The 19,084-nt window shown below is 43.6% G+C and overlaps 1 protein-coding gene across 5 annotated transcripts in view; it reads right to left on the bottom strand.

The window, feature by feature from the left end:
* Positions 1-19,084, bottom strand: part of HIBCH (3-hydroxyisobutyryl-CoA hydrolase) — an 885,760-nt gene that overhangs the window by 210,317 nt on the left and 656,359 nt on the right. For all 5 annotated transcript variants that reach the window (XM_069733795.1, XM_069733794.1, XM_069733798.1 and 2 more), the window contains one exon: positions 4,991-5,072. In XM_069733795.1, the coding sequence (XP_069589896.1) occupies positions 4,991-5,072 (82 nt within the window). The remainder of the gene's footprint in view (positions 1-4,990; positions 5,073-19,084) is intronic.

The following is a 19,084-nucleotide window of genomic DNA, read 5'->3' as shown; positions in this document are numbered from 1 at the left end:
TCTCAGATGATTGGGAGTCTCATGTGAAGCAGGTCAGAATGGTTTTTCAGGTCCTGCGTGCTAACTCTTTGTTTGTGAAGGGATCAAAGTGTCTCTTCGGTGTGCAGAAAGTTTCATTTTTGGGGTTCATCTTTTCCCCTTCTACTATCGAGATGGATCCAGTTAAGGTCCAAGCCATCCAGGATTGGATTCAGCCGACATCTCTGAAAAGTCTGCAAAAGTTCCTGGGCTTTGCTAATTTTTATCGTCGCTTCATCTGTAATTTTTCTAGCATTGCCAAACCATTGACCGATTTGACCAAGAAGGGTGCTGATTTGGTTAATTGGTCTTCTGCTGCTGTGGAGGCTTTTCAGGAGTTGAAGCGTCGTTTTTGTTCTGCCCCTGTGTTGTCAGCCAGATGTTTCTCTTCCGTTCCAGGTCGAGGTTGATGCTTCTGAGATTGGAGCAGGGGCGGTTTTGTCACAGAGAGGTTCTGATTGCTCAGTGATGAAACCATGTGCTTTCTTTTCCAGGAAGTTTTCGCCCGCTGAGCGTAATTATGATGTGGGCAACCGAGAGTTGCTGGCCATGAAGTGGGCATTCGAGGAGTGGCGTCATTTGCTTGAAGGAGCTAAGCATCGCGTGGTGGTATTGACTGATCATAAGAACTTGACTTATCTCGAGTCTGCCAAGCGCTTGAATCCTAGACAGGCCCGTTGGTCGTTATTTTTTGCCCGCTTCGACTTTGTGATTTCGTACCTTCCGGGCTCTAAAAATGTGAAGGCGGATGCTCTGTCTAAGAGTTTTGTGCCAGACTCTCCGGGTTTATCTGAGCCAGCGGGTATCCTCAAGGAAGGAGTCATTGTGTCTGCCATCTCCCCTGATTTGCGGCGGGTGCTGCAAAAATTTCAGGCGAATAAACCTGATCGTTGTCCAGCGGAGAAACTGTTCGTCCCTGATAGGTGGACTAATAAACTTATCTCTGAACTTCATTGTTCGGTGTTGGCTGGTCATCCTGGAATCTTTGGTACCAGAGAGTTAGTGGCTAGATCCTTCTGGTGGCCATCTCTGTCACGGGATGTACGTACTTTTGTGCAGTCCTGTGGGATTTGTGCTAGGGCTAAGCCCTGCTGTTCTCGTGCCAGTGGGTTGCTTTTGCCCTTGCCGGTCCCAAAGAGGCCTTGGACACATATTTCGATGGATTTCATTTCTGACCTTCCCGTTTCTCAAAAGATGTCAGTCATTTGGGTGGTCTGTGATCGCTTTTCTAAAATGGTCCATCTGGTGCCCTTGGCTAAATTGCCTTCCTCCTCTGATTTGGTACCTTTGTTCTTTCAGCATGTGGTTCGGTTGCATGGCATTCCTGAGAATATTGTTTCTGACAGAGGTTCCCAGTTTGTTTCAAGGTTTTGGCGAGCCTTTTGTGGTAGGATGGGCATTGACCTATCCTTTTCCTCGGCTTTCCATCCTCAGACTAATGGCCAGACCGAACGAACCAATCAGACCTTGGAAACATATCTGAGATGTTTTGTTTCTGCAGACGAGGATGATTGGGTGTCCTTTTTGCCGTTGGCTGAGTTCGCCCTTAATAATCGGGCCAGCTCGGCTACCTTGGTTTCTCCATTTTTTTGCAATTCTGGGTTCCATCCTCGTTTTTCTTCAGGACAGGTTGAGTCTTCGGACTGTCCTGGTGTGGATTCTGTGGTGGACAGGTTGCAGCAGATCTGGACTCAGGTAGTGGACAATTTGACCTTGTCCCAGGAGAAAGCTCAACATTTCGCTAATCGCAGACGCCGTGTGGGTCCCCGACTTCGTGTTGGGGATCTGGTTTGGTTATCTTCTCGTCATATTCCTATGAAGGTTTCCTCTCCTAAATTTAAACCTCGTTTTATTGGTCCGTATAGGATTTCTGAGATTCTCAATCCTGTGTCTTTTCGTCTGACCCTCCCAGACTCCTTTTCCATACATAATGTATTCCATAGGTCGTTGTTGCGGAGATACGTGGCACCTATGGTTCCATCTGTTGAGCCTCCTGCCCCGGTTTTGGTGGAGGGGGAATTGGAGTATATTGTGGAGAAGATTTTGGATTCTCGTGTTTCTAGACGGAAACTCCAGTATCTGGTTAAATGGAAGGGTTATGCTCAGGAAGATAATTCCTGGGTTTTTGCCTCTGATGTTCATGCTCCCGATCTTGTTCGTGCCTTTCATGCGGCTCATCCTGGTCGGCCTGGGGGCTCTGGTGAGGGTTCGGTGACCCCTCCTCAAGGGGGGGGTACTGTTGTGAATTCTGTGGCTGAATTCACTCCTGTGGTCACAAGTGGTACTGCAGCTTCTGAGCTTCCTCCCTCAGGTGTTCTGGTGAGCTCGTTAGCTGCTTCGTTACTTAACTCCACCTGATGCTGCTATCCTTGCTCCTGGTCAATGTTCCAGTGTTGGATCTGAGCTTCTCCTGATTGTTCCTGTGACCTGCTGCTCTGTATAGCTAAGTGCTTTTTTGCTATTTTGTTGCCTTTTTTCTGTCCAGCTTGTCTTTTGTTTTGCTGGAAGCTCTGAGACGCAAAGGGTGTACCGCCGTGCCGTTAGTTCGGCACGGTGGGTCTTTTTTGCCCCCTTTGCGTGGTTTTTGCTTTAGGGTTTTTTGTAGACTGCAAAGTTCGCTTTACTGTCCTCGCTCTGTTTAAGATTATCGGGCCCCACTTTGCTGAATCTATTTCATCCCTACGTTTTGTCTTTTCATCTTACTCACAGTCATTATATGTGGGGGGCTGCCTTTTCCTTTGGGGTATTTCTCTGGGGGCAAGTCAGGCCTATTTTTCTATCTTCAGGCTAGCTAGTTTCTTAGGCTGTGCCAAGTTGCATAGGTAGTTGTTAGGCGCAATCCAGAGCCGCTTTTAGTTGTTTAGGATAGGATCAGGTGTGCAGTCTACAGAGTTTCCACGTCTCAGAGCTCGTTCTTTTGTTTTTGGGTATTTGTCAGATCACTGTGTGCGCTCTGATCGCTAGGCACACTGTGTCTCTGGATTGCCTTCATAACACCTCTCATTAGCAGACATAACACATGTCGTGTTTGGAGACCCCCTGATGTATATAAACAGTGGAAACCCCCAAATTCTAACTCCAACCCTAACCCCAACACACACCTAACCATAATCACAACCCTAACCATAACCACAACCCTAAGCCCAACACACCCCTCTAGCCACAACCCTCATCCTAACACACCCCTACCCTAATCTTAACCTTAACTGTAATCGCAACCACAACCATAACCCTTACCACAACCCTAACCCTACCACTAACCCTAGCCCCAACCCCAGCCCTTGCCCAACCCTAACCCTAGCCCCAACCCTAGCTCCATCTCTAACCCTAGCCCCAACCCCAGACCTAACCCCAACCCTAATCCTAACCCCTAGTCAGATTTCCCATTTAAATCATCTCTCCTCTGATGTCCCTGGACCCTCCAGCCTTCCCTCGGTCCTATTCTTCCAGGAAGTGTGCCCGCCGAGATCTGCCGGCCGGCACCAATGTGAGATTTTTCCTATTGGTTCATTTTAATCACTGTGATAGACCCTATCACAGTGATCAAAATAAAAAAAATAGTAAATCAAACCCCCCTTTATCCCTCCCTTAGGTAAAAATAATAAAAAAATGTATTTCCATTTGTTCATTATGGTCACGGTTCGGGCTAGAGTTAGGGTTGGGCTAATGCGACATGACACCCCCCATTGATTCTAGCCAATTTTGCATTCAAAAAGTCAAATGGTGCTCCCTCACATCTGAGCCCTGCCATGCGCCCAAACAGTGGCTTTCCCCCACATACGGGGTATAAGCGTACTCCGGAGAAATTGCACAACAAATTTTGTGGTCCATTTTCTTCTGATACCGTTGTGAAAATAAAAAAGTTTGGTTCCAAAGTAATTGCTTTCGGAAAAAAGTTAAATGTTCATTTTTTCCTTCCACATGGCTATAGTTCTCGTGAAGCACCTGACTGGTTAATAAACTTCTGAAATATGATTTTGTGCACCTTGAGGTGTGCAGTTGTTACAAAGGTGTCATTTTGGGGCATTGACCCCCCAAAGTCACTTCAAATGTGGTGTGGTCCCTGAAAAAAATGGTTTTGTAAATTTTGTTGGCAAAACGAGAAATTGCTGGTCAACTTTTAACCCTTATAAAGTCCTAGCAGAAAAAAATTATGTTCTCAAAATTGTGCTGATGTAAAGTTGTCATGTAGGGAAATGTTATTTATTAACTATTTTGTGTGACACCACTCTCTGATTTAAGGGTACAAAAAATAAAAGTTTGAAAATTGCAAAAGTTTCAACATTTTTGCCAAATTTCCATTTTTTTTTTTATAAATAAATGCAAGTTATATTGAAGAAATGTTGCCACTAACATGAAGTACAATATGTCATGAAAAAACAGTCTCAGAATCAGTGGGATACGTTGAAGCATTCCAGAGCTATAACTTCATAAAGTGTCAGTGGTCAGAATTGTAAAAATTAATTACCGGTAAGTACAAAATTGGCTCTGTCACTAAAGGTACCTTCACACTGAACAACTTTCCAACGAGAACGACAACGATCCGTGATGTTGCAGCGTCCTGGATAGCGATCTCGTTGTGTTTGACATGCAGCAGCGATCAGGATCTCGCTGTGACATCGCTGGTCGTCGCTGAAAGTCCAGAACTTTTGCTGTCAAACAGGTCGGCGTGATTCCTCCTGTTTGACAGCAAAAGCAACGATGCCTGCAATGTTTTTTCATGGAGCAACGACCAGCGAGAACTGGATCGCTCCTGCATCGTTCTGCTTTTGCTGTGTTTGACGTCTCTTAGCGACCTAAACAGCGACGCTGCAGCGATCGGCATCGTTGTCTATATCGCTGCAGCGTCGCTAAATGTGACGGTCCCATTAGGGGTTAAACCTCCTTGTGTGAAGACTGGCTACAAACTGGAGCTCATGAATCTTAATGCTATTATTATGGAGTGTGAATGTTGACTTTCTAACAGATTTACCTTAAGCTGTTGAAGTGCAAAAGGTGATTCATCTTGTTTCAAGTTCTCTATGATTTCTTCAACGCTGTTTCCTGAAAACAGACTGTCAATGACAATAGAAATACATATGCAATTGTAATTGCTTACTTTATATTTTTGCAAAATCACATAATGGTACATAGTCCAAGTCAAGTTTAGTAGAGGTAATAGAACACATTTGCTATTCGGATAACAACAAAGACATCCAAAAAGATATAAAATGTCAAATATTTATATCAATTTATATATAAAAACCTATAAGTTTGTTTTGCGCTGAACAAAATAGTCTCCACTAGCATTTAGATACATCTATATGTCCCATATAGTCGACAGCTGAAATAGTCAGAGATAAATAATCATAAGAAAATGAACAGTCTTAGTTTGGCTCAAAATTCCCTATAGCATGTCCCAAGTGCCATATACAAAAGCGCTAGAAAATACCTTAGTGTGTGGTGAAATCAGTCTCCACGGTAGCGGTGTGGTCCCAGCCGTTGTCCGGGAGAAGTGTGAAGTACAAAGGAAAAGTGTTTCTTCAGGAGTGTAGTCCCGGCCAGTGACTTACACCCCCCTTTTGCGTCCTTACTGGTGGTGCACAGATGGAGCCGATGCACGCTTGGAACCTGTGGCCCTGCAGACGCCAAAGCAGGACCTTGCGTGACATTGGTGATCACGTGCCCGTCCGAGGTAAGGAACGCTGTGTGGACCAGTTCCTACGCGTTTCGAAGATCTCGGTCTTCTTCATCAGGGATGGTCCACCAACGTTGTAAGCTTCCTTATATAGAATTTCTATGTGAACTTTAAAACAGAACGACTTCATTATGTGAACGCAAACAATTCAACCTCACAGTTAAGACCCATCGGTCTCAGCGTATCTAAATTAAAAATCCATCTGCTTTCAGCCCTGGACATTTTCTTAATGTAGTCACCTCTGCGCCAGTCCGGTGGTATAATTTCTAGGCCAGTAATTACAATATCTTTCACCCGTCCATCATGGTGATCAGCAAAGTGCTTAAGAGTGGATGTCCACAGAATTTCTTTTTAATGTTTCTAAGGTGTTCGTTCACTCTTACATTAAGGGGGCGTTTGGTCCGCCCCACATATAATTTCCCGCAGAGACATTTTAGGGAATAGATCACCCTCGTATTGGTGCAGGTGATGGAATCACGGATCTTAAATTCTATTTTTCCATTCAAAATGGTGCTTTGTTTGGTCATTTTGAGTGATTTGCACACTTTGTAATTAAAACATGGAGTAAAGCCGGGTTTCTTTTTCCCAAGTAAAGAGCCTATTTTTTGATGTAATAAAGGGGCAATAACATTTCCCAGCTAGGCCAACTAGGGAGGTGACAGCTCTCTCTAGATATATATTTTTTTGAGTCCGTTGGTTTAAAATAAGTGCGAGTATGGATAGTGCGATCTTCAATGAAAATATTTAAATCTAAAAAGTTGATGGATGGTGGCTGCAGTAAATTTTAAAAAATACGAATTTTTATTAATTTCTGTTAAAAAATCATTCAAAGAATCAGGGCCACCAGGAATTAATAAAAATTTACTGCAGCCACCAGCCAGCAATCCATCAACTCTTTAGATTTAAATATTTTCATTGAAGATGGCACTATCCATACTCGCACTTATTTTAAACCAACGGACGCAAAAAAAACTATATATCTAGAGAGATCTGTCACCTCCCTAGTTGGCTTTTAAATATACCAAAAAGCCAATTCACCCGTCTACACAGAAATTGCTCACGCCCACAGGATTTTGAATCAGAAGCAGATACTCTGACAAAAATTTTTTAAAAAAAGGGATATGATGAATCCCATCTCTCTAATACAAGAGAATTGGTAAAACGTAAACCACGAGAAGAGCTCATTCAGAGTAACTTGAGGAGCAAAGACAATGCTGATGTTTTTACCGATATCCCTATTATCTCCCAGTACAACACAAATGGCTACATTTTTTAAAAAATTGTGGGTAAACACTGGGATTTGCTCAAAGGGGACAAAATAATCGGAGATCAAATACCATCAAATCCCAGGTTTATCTTTACAAAGAGTCAAAATTTGGGAAATGTTATTGCCCCTTCAATACACATATATAATCAAAAAATAGGCTCTTTACTTGGGAAAAAGAAACCCGGCTTTACTCCATGTTTTAATTGAAAAGTGTGCAAATCACTCAAAATGACAAAACAAAGCACCATTTCGAATGGAAAAATAGAATTTAAGATCCGTGATTCCGTCACCTGCACCAATACGGGGGTGATCTATTCCCTAAAATATCCCTGCGGGAAATTATATGTGGGGCGGACCAAACGCCCCCTTAATGTAAGAGTGAACGGACACCATAGAAACATTAAAAAGAAATTCTGTGGACATCCACTCTCTCAGCACTTTGCTGATCACCTTGATGGACGGGTGAAAGATATTGTAATTACTGGCCTAGAAATTATACCACCGGACTGGCGCAGAGGTGACTACTGTTGTGAATTCTGCTTTTGGGCTCCCTTTGGTGGTTGTAGGTGGTAATGCAGTTGTCCCTGGGCTGCAGTCCTGGACAGGTGTATCTGCTGATTGCAATTCTGACTGGGGTATTTAGGTTTGCAGGACTCATTAGTCCTTGCCAGTTGTCAATGTTTCTTGGGAAGTGTTGGACCTCTGTCTGGCTTCTCCTGCTTAGCTGCCAATTCAGCAAAGATAAGTGTCTGTTTCTTTTTCTATAGCACACAAGCTGTGTGCTTGTTTTTTGATTGTATTCCTGCTCTGAGTGTAGGATTCTCTGGAGTTGCAGATATACGTTCCTCGTCTTTAGTTAGATGGAGGAATTTTTGTATAATCTGCTGTGGATATTTTTGGAAGGGTTTTAATACTGACCGCACAGTACTCTGTCCTATCCTTTCCTATTTTAGCTAGAGTGGTCTCTTGTGCTAAATCCTGTTTTCTGCCTGTGTCACAGACAATATTTGTGGGGGGGCTGCCTATCCTTTGGGGTTCTGCTCTGAGGCAAGGTAGAATTCCTATTTCCATCTATAGGGGTATTTAGTCCTCCGGCTGTGACGAGGTGTCTAGGGTTTGTTAGGTACACCCCACGGCTACTTCTAGTTGCGATGTTAAGATCAGGATTTGCGGTCAGTATAGTTACCACCTACTCCAGTGAAAGTTTTCATGCTGCTCCAAGGTCACCGGATCATAACAGTACAACTGGCCCATAATGAGTTAAATGCATCTCAGAAGAAGGGAAGAAAGGTGTTGAGCCATTTTTTTCTCTTCAGTCTGCTTTATCTTCTCTTCCCTCTTTATCTCTGGGTGGCTGAAGAGTCTTGTGCTAGCATGGATGTTCAGGAATTAGCTTATCGTGTAGACCAGCTTGCTGCTAGGGTACAGGGTATTTCTGATTATATTGTTCAGACTCCTGTTTTAGAACCGAAGATTCCTACTCCTGATTTGTTTTTTTGGTGACAGGTCCAAATTTTTGAGTTCTAAAAACAACTGTAAACTGTTTTTTGCTTTGAGAACTCGATCCTCCGGTGATTCCATTCAGCAGGTTAAAATCGTCATCTCCCTGCTGCGTGGCGACCCATAGGATTGGGCGTTTTCCCTGGAATCTGGGAATCCAGCTTTGCTTAATGTAGACTCCTTTTTCAGGCTTTAAGATTATTATATGATGAACCTAATTCTGTGGATCAAGCTGAGAAGACCTTGTTGGCCCTGTCTCATGGTCAAGAGGCGGCATAATTGTATTGTCAGAAATTCAGAAAATGGTCTGTGTTGACTAAATGGAATAATGATGCCTTGGCGGCAATTTTCAGAATGGTTCTTTCTGAATCCGTTAACCCCTTCATGACCTTGGGATTTTTCGTTTTTCCGTGTTCGTTTTTCACTCCCCTCCTTCCCAGAGCCATAACTTTTTTATTTTTCCGTGAATGTGGCCATGTGAGGGCTTATTTTTTGCGGGCCGAGTTGTACTTTTGAACGACATCATTGGTTTTAGCATGTCGTGTACTAGAAAACGGGAAAAAAATTCCAAGTGCGGTGAAATTGAAAAAAAAGTGCAATCCCACACTTGTTTTTTGTTTGGCTTTTTTGCTAGGTTCACTAAATGCTAAAACTGACCTGCCATTATGATTCTCCAGGTCAGTACGAGTTCATAGACACCTAACATGACTAGGTTATTTTTTATCAAAGTGGTGAAAAAAAATTCCAAACTTTGCTAAAAAAAAATAATTAAAAATTGCGCCATTTTCCGATACTCGTAGCGTCTCCATTTTTTCGTGATCTGGAGTCGGTTGAGGGCTTATTTTTTGCGTGCCGAGATGACGTTTTTAATGATAGCATTTTGGTGCAGATACGTTCTTTTGATCGCCCGTTATTGCATTTTAATGCTATGTCGCGGCGACCTAAAAAACGTAATTCTGGCGTTTCAAATTTTTTTCTCGCTACGCCGTTTAGCGATCAGGTTAATGCTTTTTTTTAATTGATCGGGCGATTCTGAGTGCGGCGATACCAAATATGTGTAGATTTGATTTTTTTTTTTTTATTGATTTATTTTGATTGGGGGGAAAGGGGGGTGATTTAAACTTTTATTTTTTTTCACATTTTTTTTAACTTTTTTTTTTTTACTTTTGCCATGCTTCAATAGCCTCCATGGGAGGCTAGAAGCAGGCACAACGCGATCGGCTTTGCTACATAGCAGCGATCTGCTGATCGCTGCTATGTAGCAGAATTGGAGGTGTGCTGTGAGCGCCGACCACAGGGTGGCGCTCACAGCCACCGATCATCAGTAACCATAGAGGTCTCAAGGACCTCTATGGTTACAATGGAGACGCATCGCCGACCCCCGATCATGTGACGGGGGTCGGCGATGACGTCATTTCCGGCCGCCCGGCCGGATGCGGTAGTTAAATGCCGCTGTCTGCGATTGATAGCGGCATTTAACTAGTTAATAGGTGCGGGCAGATCGCGATTCTGCCCGCACCTATTACGGGCACATGTCAGCTGTTCAAAACAGCTGACATGTCCCGGCTTTGATGCGGGCTCACCGCGGAGCCCTGCATCAAAGCAGGGGATCTGACCTCGGACGTACTATCCCGTCCGAGGTCAGATAGGGGTTAAAGATGTTATGGTGGGGTTTCCCACGCCTTCCGGTCTGAGTGATTCTATGTCTCTGGCCATTCAGATTGACCGGCGCTTGCGGGAACGCAGAACTGTGTCTGATTTTCTGTGTCTGACTTTTTGTCTGATTTTCAGGATGTATTCGATGAGCCCAAGTCCAGCTTCCTTCCACCGCACAGGGACTGCGATTGTGCTATTGACTTGATTCCAGGCTGTAAGTTTCCTAAGGGTCGACTTTTCAACCGGTCTGTGCCTGAACATACCGCCATGCGGAGCTATATTAAGGAGTCTTTGGAGAAAGGGCATATTCGGCCATCTTCTTCACCGTTGGGAGCAGGGTTCTTTTTTGTTGCTAAAAAAGATGGTTCCTTGAAACCCTGTATCGATTATCGCCTCTTGAATAAAATCATGGTCAAGTTTCAATACCCTTTACCTTTGCTTACCTATTTGTTTGCTAGGATTAAGGGAGCTAGTTGGTTTACGAAGATTGACCTTCGGGGGGCATATAATCTTGTTCGTGTTAAGCAGGGTGATGAATGGAAAACTGCGTTTAACACGCCCAAAGGCCATTTTGAATACCTTGTGATGCCATTCGGGCTCACTAATGCTCCATCTGTATTTCAGTCCTTCATGCATGATATTTTCCGGACTTATATTGATAAGTTCTTGATTGTATATTTGGACGATATTTTGATTTTTTCAGATGATTGGGAGTCTCATGTGGAACAGGTCAGGATGGTAACATAGTAACATAGTTAGTAAGGCCGAAAAAAGACATTTGTCCATCCAGTTCAGCCTATATTCCATCAGAATAAATCCCCAGATCTACGTCCTTCTACAGAACCTAATAATTGTATGATACAATATTGTTCTGCTCCAGGAAGACATCCAGGCCTCTCTTGAACCCCTCGACTGAGTTCGCCATCACCACCTCCTCAGGCAAGCAATTCCAGATTCTGACTGCCCTAACAGTAAAGAATCCTCTTCTATGTTGGTGGAAAAACCTTCTCTCCTCCAGACGTAAAGAATGCCCCCTTGAGCCCGTCACCTTCCTTGATATAAACAGATCCTCGGCAAGATATTTGTATTGTCCCCTTATATACTTATACATGGTTATTAGATCGCCCCTCAGTCGTCTTTTGTCTAGACTAAATAATCCTAATTTCGCTAATCTATCTGGGTATTGTAGTTCTCCCATCCCCTTTATTAATTTTGTTGCCCTCCTTTGTACTCTCTCTAGTTCCATTATATCCTTCCTGAGCACCGGTGCCCAAAACTGGACACAGTACTCCATGTGCGGTCTAACTAGGGATTTGTACAGAGGCAGTATAATGCTCTCATCATGTGTATCCAGACCTAATATAGTAACATAGTAACATAGTTAGTAAGGCCAAAAAAAGACATTTGTCCATCCAGTTCAGCCTATATTCCATCATAATAAATACCCAGATCTACGTCCTTCTACAGAACCTAATATAGTAACATAGTTAGTAAGGCCGAAAAAAATGCACCCCATGATCATGATCTTTTAATGCACCCCATGATCCTGTTTGCCTTGGCAGCTGCTGCCTGGCACTGGATGCTCCAGGTAAGTTTATCATTAACTAGGATCCCCAAGTCCTTCTCCCTGTCAGATTTACCCAGTGGTTTCCCATTCAGTGTGTAATGGTGATATTGATTCCTTCTTCCCATGTGTATAACCTTACATTTATCATTGTTAAACCTCATCTGCCACCTTTCAGCCCAAGTTTCCAACTTATCCAGATCCATCTGTAGCAGAATACTATCTTCTCTTGTATTAACTGCTTTACATAGTTTTGTATCATTTGCAAATATCGATATTTTACTGTGCAAACCTTCTACCAGATCATTAATGAATATGTTGAAGAGAACAGGTATTTCAGATCCTTCGCGACAATGCCCTGTTTGTGAAAGGGTCTAAGTGTCTCTTTGGGGTGCAGAAGGTTTCTTTTTTTGGGCTTCATTTTTTCTCCCTCGTCTATAGAGATGGATCAGGTTAAGGTTCAGGCCATTCATGACTGGATTCAGCCCACATCCGTGAAGAGCCTTCAGAAATATTTGGGTTTTGCAAATTTTTATCGCCGTTTCATTGCTAATTTTTCCAGCGTGGTTAAACCCTTGACCGATTTGACGAAGAAAGGCGCTGATGTGGCGAATTGGTCCTCTGCGGCTGTCTCTGCCTTTCAGGAGCTTAAACGTCGATTTACTTCTGCTCCGGTGTTGCGCCAACCGGATGTTTCTCTTCCGTTTCAGGTTGAGGTTGACGCTTCTGAGATTGGGGCAGGGGCCGTTTTGTCTCAGAGGGATCCTGTTGGTTCCTAATGAAACCGTGTGCCTTCTTTTCCCGTAAGTTTTCGCCTGCTGAACGCAATTATGATGTCGGCAATCGGGAGTTGTTGGCTATGAAGTGGGGGTTGGAGGAGTGGCAACATTGGCTTGAGGGAGCTAAGCACCGTATTGTGGTCTTGATTGATCATAAGAATTTGATTTACCTCGAGTCTGCCAAACCGCTGAATCCTAGACAGGCTCGATGGTCCTTGTTTTTTTCCCGTTTTGATTTCGTGGTCTCGTACCTTCCGGGTTCTAAGAACATTAAGGCTGATGCCCTCTCTAGGAGTTTTTTGCCTGATTCTCCTGAGGTCTTAGAACCGGTCGGTATTCTGAAAGAAGGGGTGGTCCTTTCTGCCATTTCCCCTGATTTACGACGGGCTCTTCAGGAACTTCAGACTGACAAACATGACCGCTGTCCTGTGGGGAAACTGTTTGTTCCTGACAGATGGACTAGTAGAGTGATTTCTGAGGTTCACTGTTCCGTGTTGGCTGGTCATCCTGGCATTTTTGGTACCAGAGACTTGGTTGGTAGGTCCTTTTGGTGGCATTCTTTGTTGCGTGATGTGCGTTCTTTTGTGCAGTCCTGTGGGACTTGTGCGCGGGCCAAGCCTTGTTGTTCCCGTGCTAGTGGGTTGCTTTTGCCATTGCCGATCCCTGAGAGGCCCTGGATGCATATTTCTATGGATTTTATTTCTGATCTTCCGGCTTCCCAGAGGATGTTGGTTATCTGGGTTGTTTGTGACCGGTTCTCTAAGATGGTTCATTTGGTGCCTCTGCCTAAATTGCCTTCCTCTTCTGATTTGGTTCTGTTGTTTTTTCAGCATGTGGTCCGTTTGCATGGTATTCCGGAGAATATTGTGTCCGACAGAGGTTCCCAGTTTGTTTCTAGGTTTTGGAGGGCCTTTTGTGCTAGGCTGGGCATTGATTTGTCTTTTTCTTCTGCGTTTCATCCTCAGACAAATGGTCAGACCGAGCGAACTAATCAGACTTTGGAGACTTATTTGAGATGCTTTGTGTCTGCTGATCAGGATGATTGGGTGGCTTTCTTGCCATTGGCCGAGTTTGCCCTTAATAATCGGGCTAGTTCGGCTACTTTGGTTTCGCCTTTCTTTTGTAATTTTGGTTTTCATCCTCGTTTTTCCTTCTGGGCAGGTTGAGCCTTCTGACTGTCCTGGTGTGGATTCTGTGGTTGACAGGTTGCAGCAGATTTGGGCTCATGTGGTGGACAATTTGGTGTTGTCTCAGGAGGAGGCTCAACGTTTTGCTAACCGTCGTCGGTGTGTTGGTTCCCGGCTTCGGGTTGGGGATCTGGTCTGGTTGTCTTCCCGTCATGTTCCTATGAAGGTTTCTTCTCCTAAGTTTAAGCCTCGGTTTATTGGTTCTTATAGGATTTCTGAGATTATTAATCCGGTGTCTTTTCGACTGGCGCTTCCGGCCTCTTTTGCGATCCATAATGTCTTCCATAGATATCTTTATTGCGGAAATATGTGGAGCCCGTTGTTCCCTCTGTGGATCCTCCGGCCCCTGTGTTGGTTGATGGGGAGTTGGAATATGTTGTTGAGAAGATTTTGGATTCCCGTTTTTCGAGGCGGAAGCTTCAGTACCTTGTCAAATGGAAGGGTTATGGCCAGGAGGATAATTCGTGGGTTTTTGCCTCTGATGTCCATGCCGCTGATTTGGTTGGTGCCTTTCATCTGGCTCATCCTGATCGGCCTGGGGGCTCTGGAGAGGTTTCGGTGGACCCTCTTCAAGTGGGGGTACTGTTGTGAATTCTGCTTTTGGGCTCCCTCCGGTGGTTGTAGGTGGTAATGCAGTTGTCCCTGGGCTGCAGTCCTGGACAGGTGTATCTGCTGATTGCAATTCTGACTGGGGTATTTAGGTTTGCAGGACTCATTAGTCCTTTCCAGTTGTCAATGTTTCTTGGGAAGTGTTGGACCTCTGTCTGGCTTCTCCTGCTTAGCTGCCAATTCAGCAAAGATAAGTGTCTGTTTCTTTTTCTATGGCACACAAGCTGTGTGCTTGTTTTATGATTGTATTCCTGCTCTGAGTGTAGAATTCTCTGGAGTTGCAGATATACGTTCCTCGTCTTTAGTTAGATGGAGGAATTTTTGTATAATCTGCTGTGGATATTTTTGGAAGGGTTTTAATAATGACCGCACAGTACTCTGTCCTATCCTTTCCTATTTTAGCTAGAGTGGCCTCTTGTGCTAAATCCTGTTTTCTGCCTGTGTGTGTCTTTCCTCTCCTACTCACAGCCAATATTTGTGGGGGGTTGCCTATCCTTTGGGGTTCTGCTCTGAGGCAAGGTAGAATTCCTATTTCCATCTATAGGGGTATTTAGTCCTCCGGCTGTGACGAGGTGTCTATGGTTTGTTAGGTACACCCCACGGCTACTTCTAGTTGCGGTGTTAAGATCAGGATTTGCGGTCAGTATAGTTACCACCTACTCCAGTGAAAGTTTTCATGCTGCTCCAAGGTCACCGGATCATAACAGACTACATTAAGAAAATGTCCAGGGCTGAAAGCAGATGGATTTTTAATTTAGATATGCTGAGACTGATGGGTCTTAACTGTGAGGTTGAATTGTTTGCGTTCACATAATGAAGTCGTTCTGTTTTAAAGTTCACATAGAAATTCTATATAAGGAAGCTTACAACGTTGGTGGACCATCCCTGATGAAGAAGACGGAGATCTTCGAAACGCGTAGGAACTGGTCCACACAGCGTTCCTTACCTCGGACGGGCACGTGATCACCAACGTCACGCAAGGTCCTGCTTTGGCGTCAGCAGCACCACAGGTTCCAAGCGTGCATCGGCTCCATCTGTGCACCACCAGTAAGGACGCAAAAGGGGGGTGTAAGTCACCGGCCGGGACTATACTCCTGAAGAAACACTTTTCCTTTGTACTTCACACTTCTCCCGGACAACGGCTGGGACCACACCGCTACCGTGGAGACTGATTTCACCACATACTATGGTATTTTCTAGCACTTTTGTATATGGCACTTGGGACATGCTATAGGGAATTTTGAGCCAAACTAAGACTGTTCATTTTCTTATGATTATTTATCTCAATTTCAGCTGTCGACTATATGGGACATATAGAGTGTATCTAAATGCTAGTGGAGACTACATAGTTACATAGTTACATAGTTATTAAGGTTGAAGGAAGACTATATGTCCATCTAGTTCAACCCATAGCCTAACCTAACATGCCCTAACATGTTGATCCAGAGGAAGGCAAAAAAACCCCATGTGCAAAGAGTAAGCTCCACATTGGGGAAAAAAATTCCTTCCCGACTCCACATACGGCAATCAGACTAGTTCCCTGGATCAACGCCCTATCAAGGAATCTAGTATATATACCCTGTAACATTATACTTTTCCAGAAAGGTATCCAGTCCCCTCTTAAATTTAAGTAATGAATCACTCATTACAACATCACACGGCAGAGAGTTCCATAGTCTCACTGCTCTTACAGTAAAGAATCCGTGTCTGTTATTATGCTTAAACCTTTTTTCCTCCAACCGCAGAGGATGCCCCCTTGTCCCTGTTTCAGGTCTATGATTAAAAAGATCATCAGAAAGGTCTTTGTACTGTCCCCTCATATATTTATACATTAAAATGAGATCACCCCTTAGTCTTCGTTTTTCCAAACTAAATAGCCCCAAGTGTAATAACCTATCTTGGTATTGCAGACCCCCCAGTCCTCTAATAACCTTGGTCGCTCTTCTCTGCACCCGCTCCAGTTCAGCTATGTCTTTCTTATACACCGGAGACCAGAACTGTGCACAGTATTCTAAGTGTGGTCGAACTAGTGACTTGTATAGAGGTAAAATTATATTCTCCTCATGAGCATCTATGCCTCTTTTAATGCATCCCATTATTTTATTTGCCTTTGTAGCAGCTGCCTGACACTGGCCACTGAATTTAAGTTTGTCATCCACCCATACACCCAGGTCTTTTTCATTGACGGTTTTGCCCAGAGTTTTAGAATTAAGCACATAATTATACATCTTATTACTTCTACCCAAGTGCATGACCTTACATTTATCCCCATTAAAGCTCATTTGCCATTTATCAGCCCAAGCTTCTAGTTTACATAAATCATCCTGTAATATAAAATTGTCCTCCTCTGTATTGATTACCCTGCAGAGTTTAGTGTCATCTGCAAATATTGAAATTCTACTCTGAATGCCCCCTACAAGGTCATTAATAAATATGTTAAAAAGAAGAGGGCCCAATACTGACCCCTGTGGTACCCCACTGCTAACCGCTACCCAGTCCGAGTGTGCTCCATTAATAACCACCCTTTGTTTCCTATCCCTGAGCCAGCTCTCAACCCACTTGCACATATTTTCCCCTATCCCCATTATTCTCATTTTATGTATCAACCTTTTGTGTGGCACCGTATCAAAAGCTTTTGAAAAGTCCATATACACTACATCCACTGGGTTCCCTTGGTCCAATCCGGAACTTACCTCTTCATAGAAACTGATCAAATTAGTCTGACATGAACGGTCCCTAGTAAACCCGTGCTGATACTGGGTCATGAGGTTATTCCTCTTCAGATACTCCAGTATAGCATCCCTTAGAATGCCCTCCAGGATTTTACCCACAGTAGAGGTTAAGCTTACTGGCCTATAGTTTCCGAGTTCAGTTTTTGTTCCCTTTTTGAATATTGGCACCACATTTGCTATACGCCAGTCCTGTGGCACAGACCCTGTTATTATGGAGTCTTTAAAGATTAAAAATAATGGTCTATCAATGACTGTACTTAATTCCTGCAGTACTCGAGGGTGTATCCCATCCGGGCCCGGAGATTTGTCAATTTTAGTGATTTTTAGACGCCGCCGCACTTCCTGCTGGGTTAAGCAGGTGACATTTAATTGGGAATTTTTATCACTAGACATTTTGTCTGCCATGGGATTTTCTTGTGTAAATACTGATGAAAAAAAGTCATTTAGCATATTGGCTTTTTCCTCATCCTCATCCACCATCTCACCCAGACTATTTTTAAGGGGGCCAACACTATCATTTTTTAGTTTCTTACTATTTATGTAGTTAAAGAATATTTTAGGATTATTTTTACTCTCTCTGGCAATGAGTCTCTCTGTCTCAATCTTTGCTGCCTTGATTTGCTTTTTACAGAATTTATTTAATTTTCTGTATTTATTTAATGCCTCATCACTACCTACTTCCTTTAATTCTCTAAATGCTTTCTTTTTGTCACTTATTGCGCCCCTTACAGCTCTATTTAGCCATATTGGTTTCTTCCTATTTCTAGTATGTTTATTCCCATACGGTATATACTGTGCACAGGTCCTATCCAGGATGCTAATAAATGTCTCCCATTTTCTTTGTGTATTTTTGTGTCTCAGGATATCGTCCCAGTTAATTGCACCAAGATCCTCTCTCATCCGTTGGAAATTTGCCCTCCTGAAGTTTAGTGTCCTTGTAACCCCTCTACTACACATCTTTTTAAAGGATACATGAAAACTTATTATTTTGTGATCGCTATTTCCCAAGTAACCCCCAACCCTTATATTTGATATGCGGTCTGGCCTGTTGGTTAATATTAGGTCTAGCAGTGCCCCCCTTCTTGTTGGGTCCTGAACCAGTTGTGAAAGGTAATTGTCTCTCATAATTGTCAAAAACCGATTACCTTTGCTGGAACTGCAGGTTTCTGTTCCCCAATCTATTTCAGGGTAGTTGAAGTCCCCCATAATAATGACTTCTCCTTGAGTCGCAGCTTCATCTATTTGCTTTACGAGGATATTCTCCATTGCTTCCATTATTTTTGGAGATTTATAACAAACCCCTATCAGTAATTTATTATTTTTTCCCCCTCCCCTTATCTCCACCCACAGGGATTCTACATTTTCATTAAATTCACCTATATTATCGCGCAGGATGGGTTTTAAGGATGATTTTACATATAGACACACCCCTCCCCCTCGCTTATCTGTACGGTCATTTCTGAACAGGCTATAGCCCTGCAAGTTAACAGCCCAGTCATGGCTCTCATCCAGCCACGTTTCAGATATCCCCACCATGTCATAATTATGCTCCAACAACATTAGTTCTAATTCGTCCATTTTGTTGGCGAGGCTTCTGGCATTAGTATACATGCACTTTATGTTCCTCTCTGTACTTCTATTTCTTAAATTATTAACTGTTCTGACCCCACCCCCCATGCCACCCCCATCTTCCTTATTTGTGCCCAGGTCTCTATCTGCACTATCTACCCCTCCTATAAAATGAATACCCTCCCCCCCAATTCCTAGTTTAAACACTCCTCCAATCTTCTAGCCATTCTCTCCCCCAGCACAGCTGCACCCTCCCCATTGAGGTGCAGCCCGTCCCTAGCGTAGAGCCTGTAGCCAACTGAGAAGTCGGCCCAGTTCTGCAGGAACCCAAACCCCTCTTTCCTACACCAATTCTTGAGCCACTTATTAACCTCCCTAATCTCCCGTTGCCTCTCTGGCGTGGCACGTGGTACTGGCAGTATTTCGGAAAATACCACGTTGGAGGTCCTTGCTTTCAGCTTGCAGCCTAATTCCCTGAAATCATCTTTAAGGACCTTCCACCTACCTCTAACTTTGTCATTAGTGC

This window comes from Ranitomeya imitator, chromosome 7 (genome assembly GCF_032444005.1).
Source record: "Ranitomeya imitator isolate aRanImi1 chromosome 7, aRanImi1.pri, whole genome shotgun sequence".
NCBI lineage: Eukaryota > Metazoa > Chordata > Amphibia > Anura > Dendrobatidae > Ranitomeya > Ranitomeya imitator.
The sequence above is the reverse complement of the archived record's forward strand: the minus strand, read 5'-3'. Positions and strand labels throughout refer to the sequence as shown.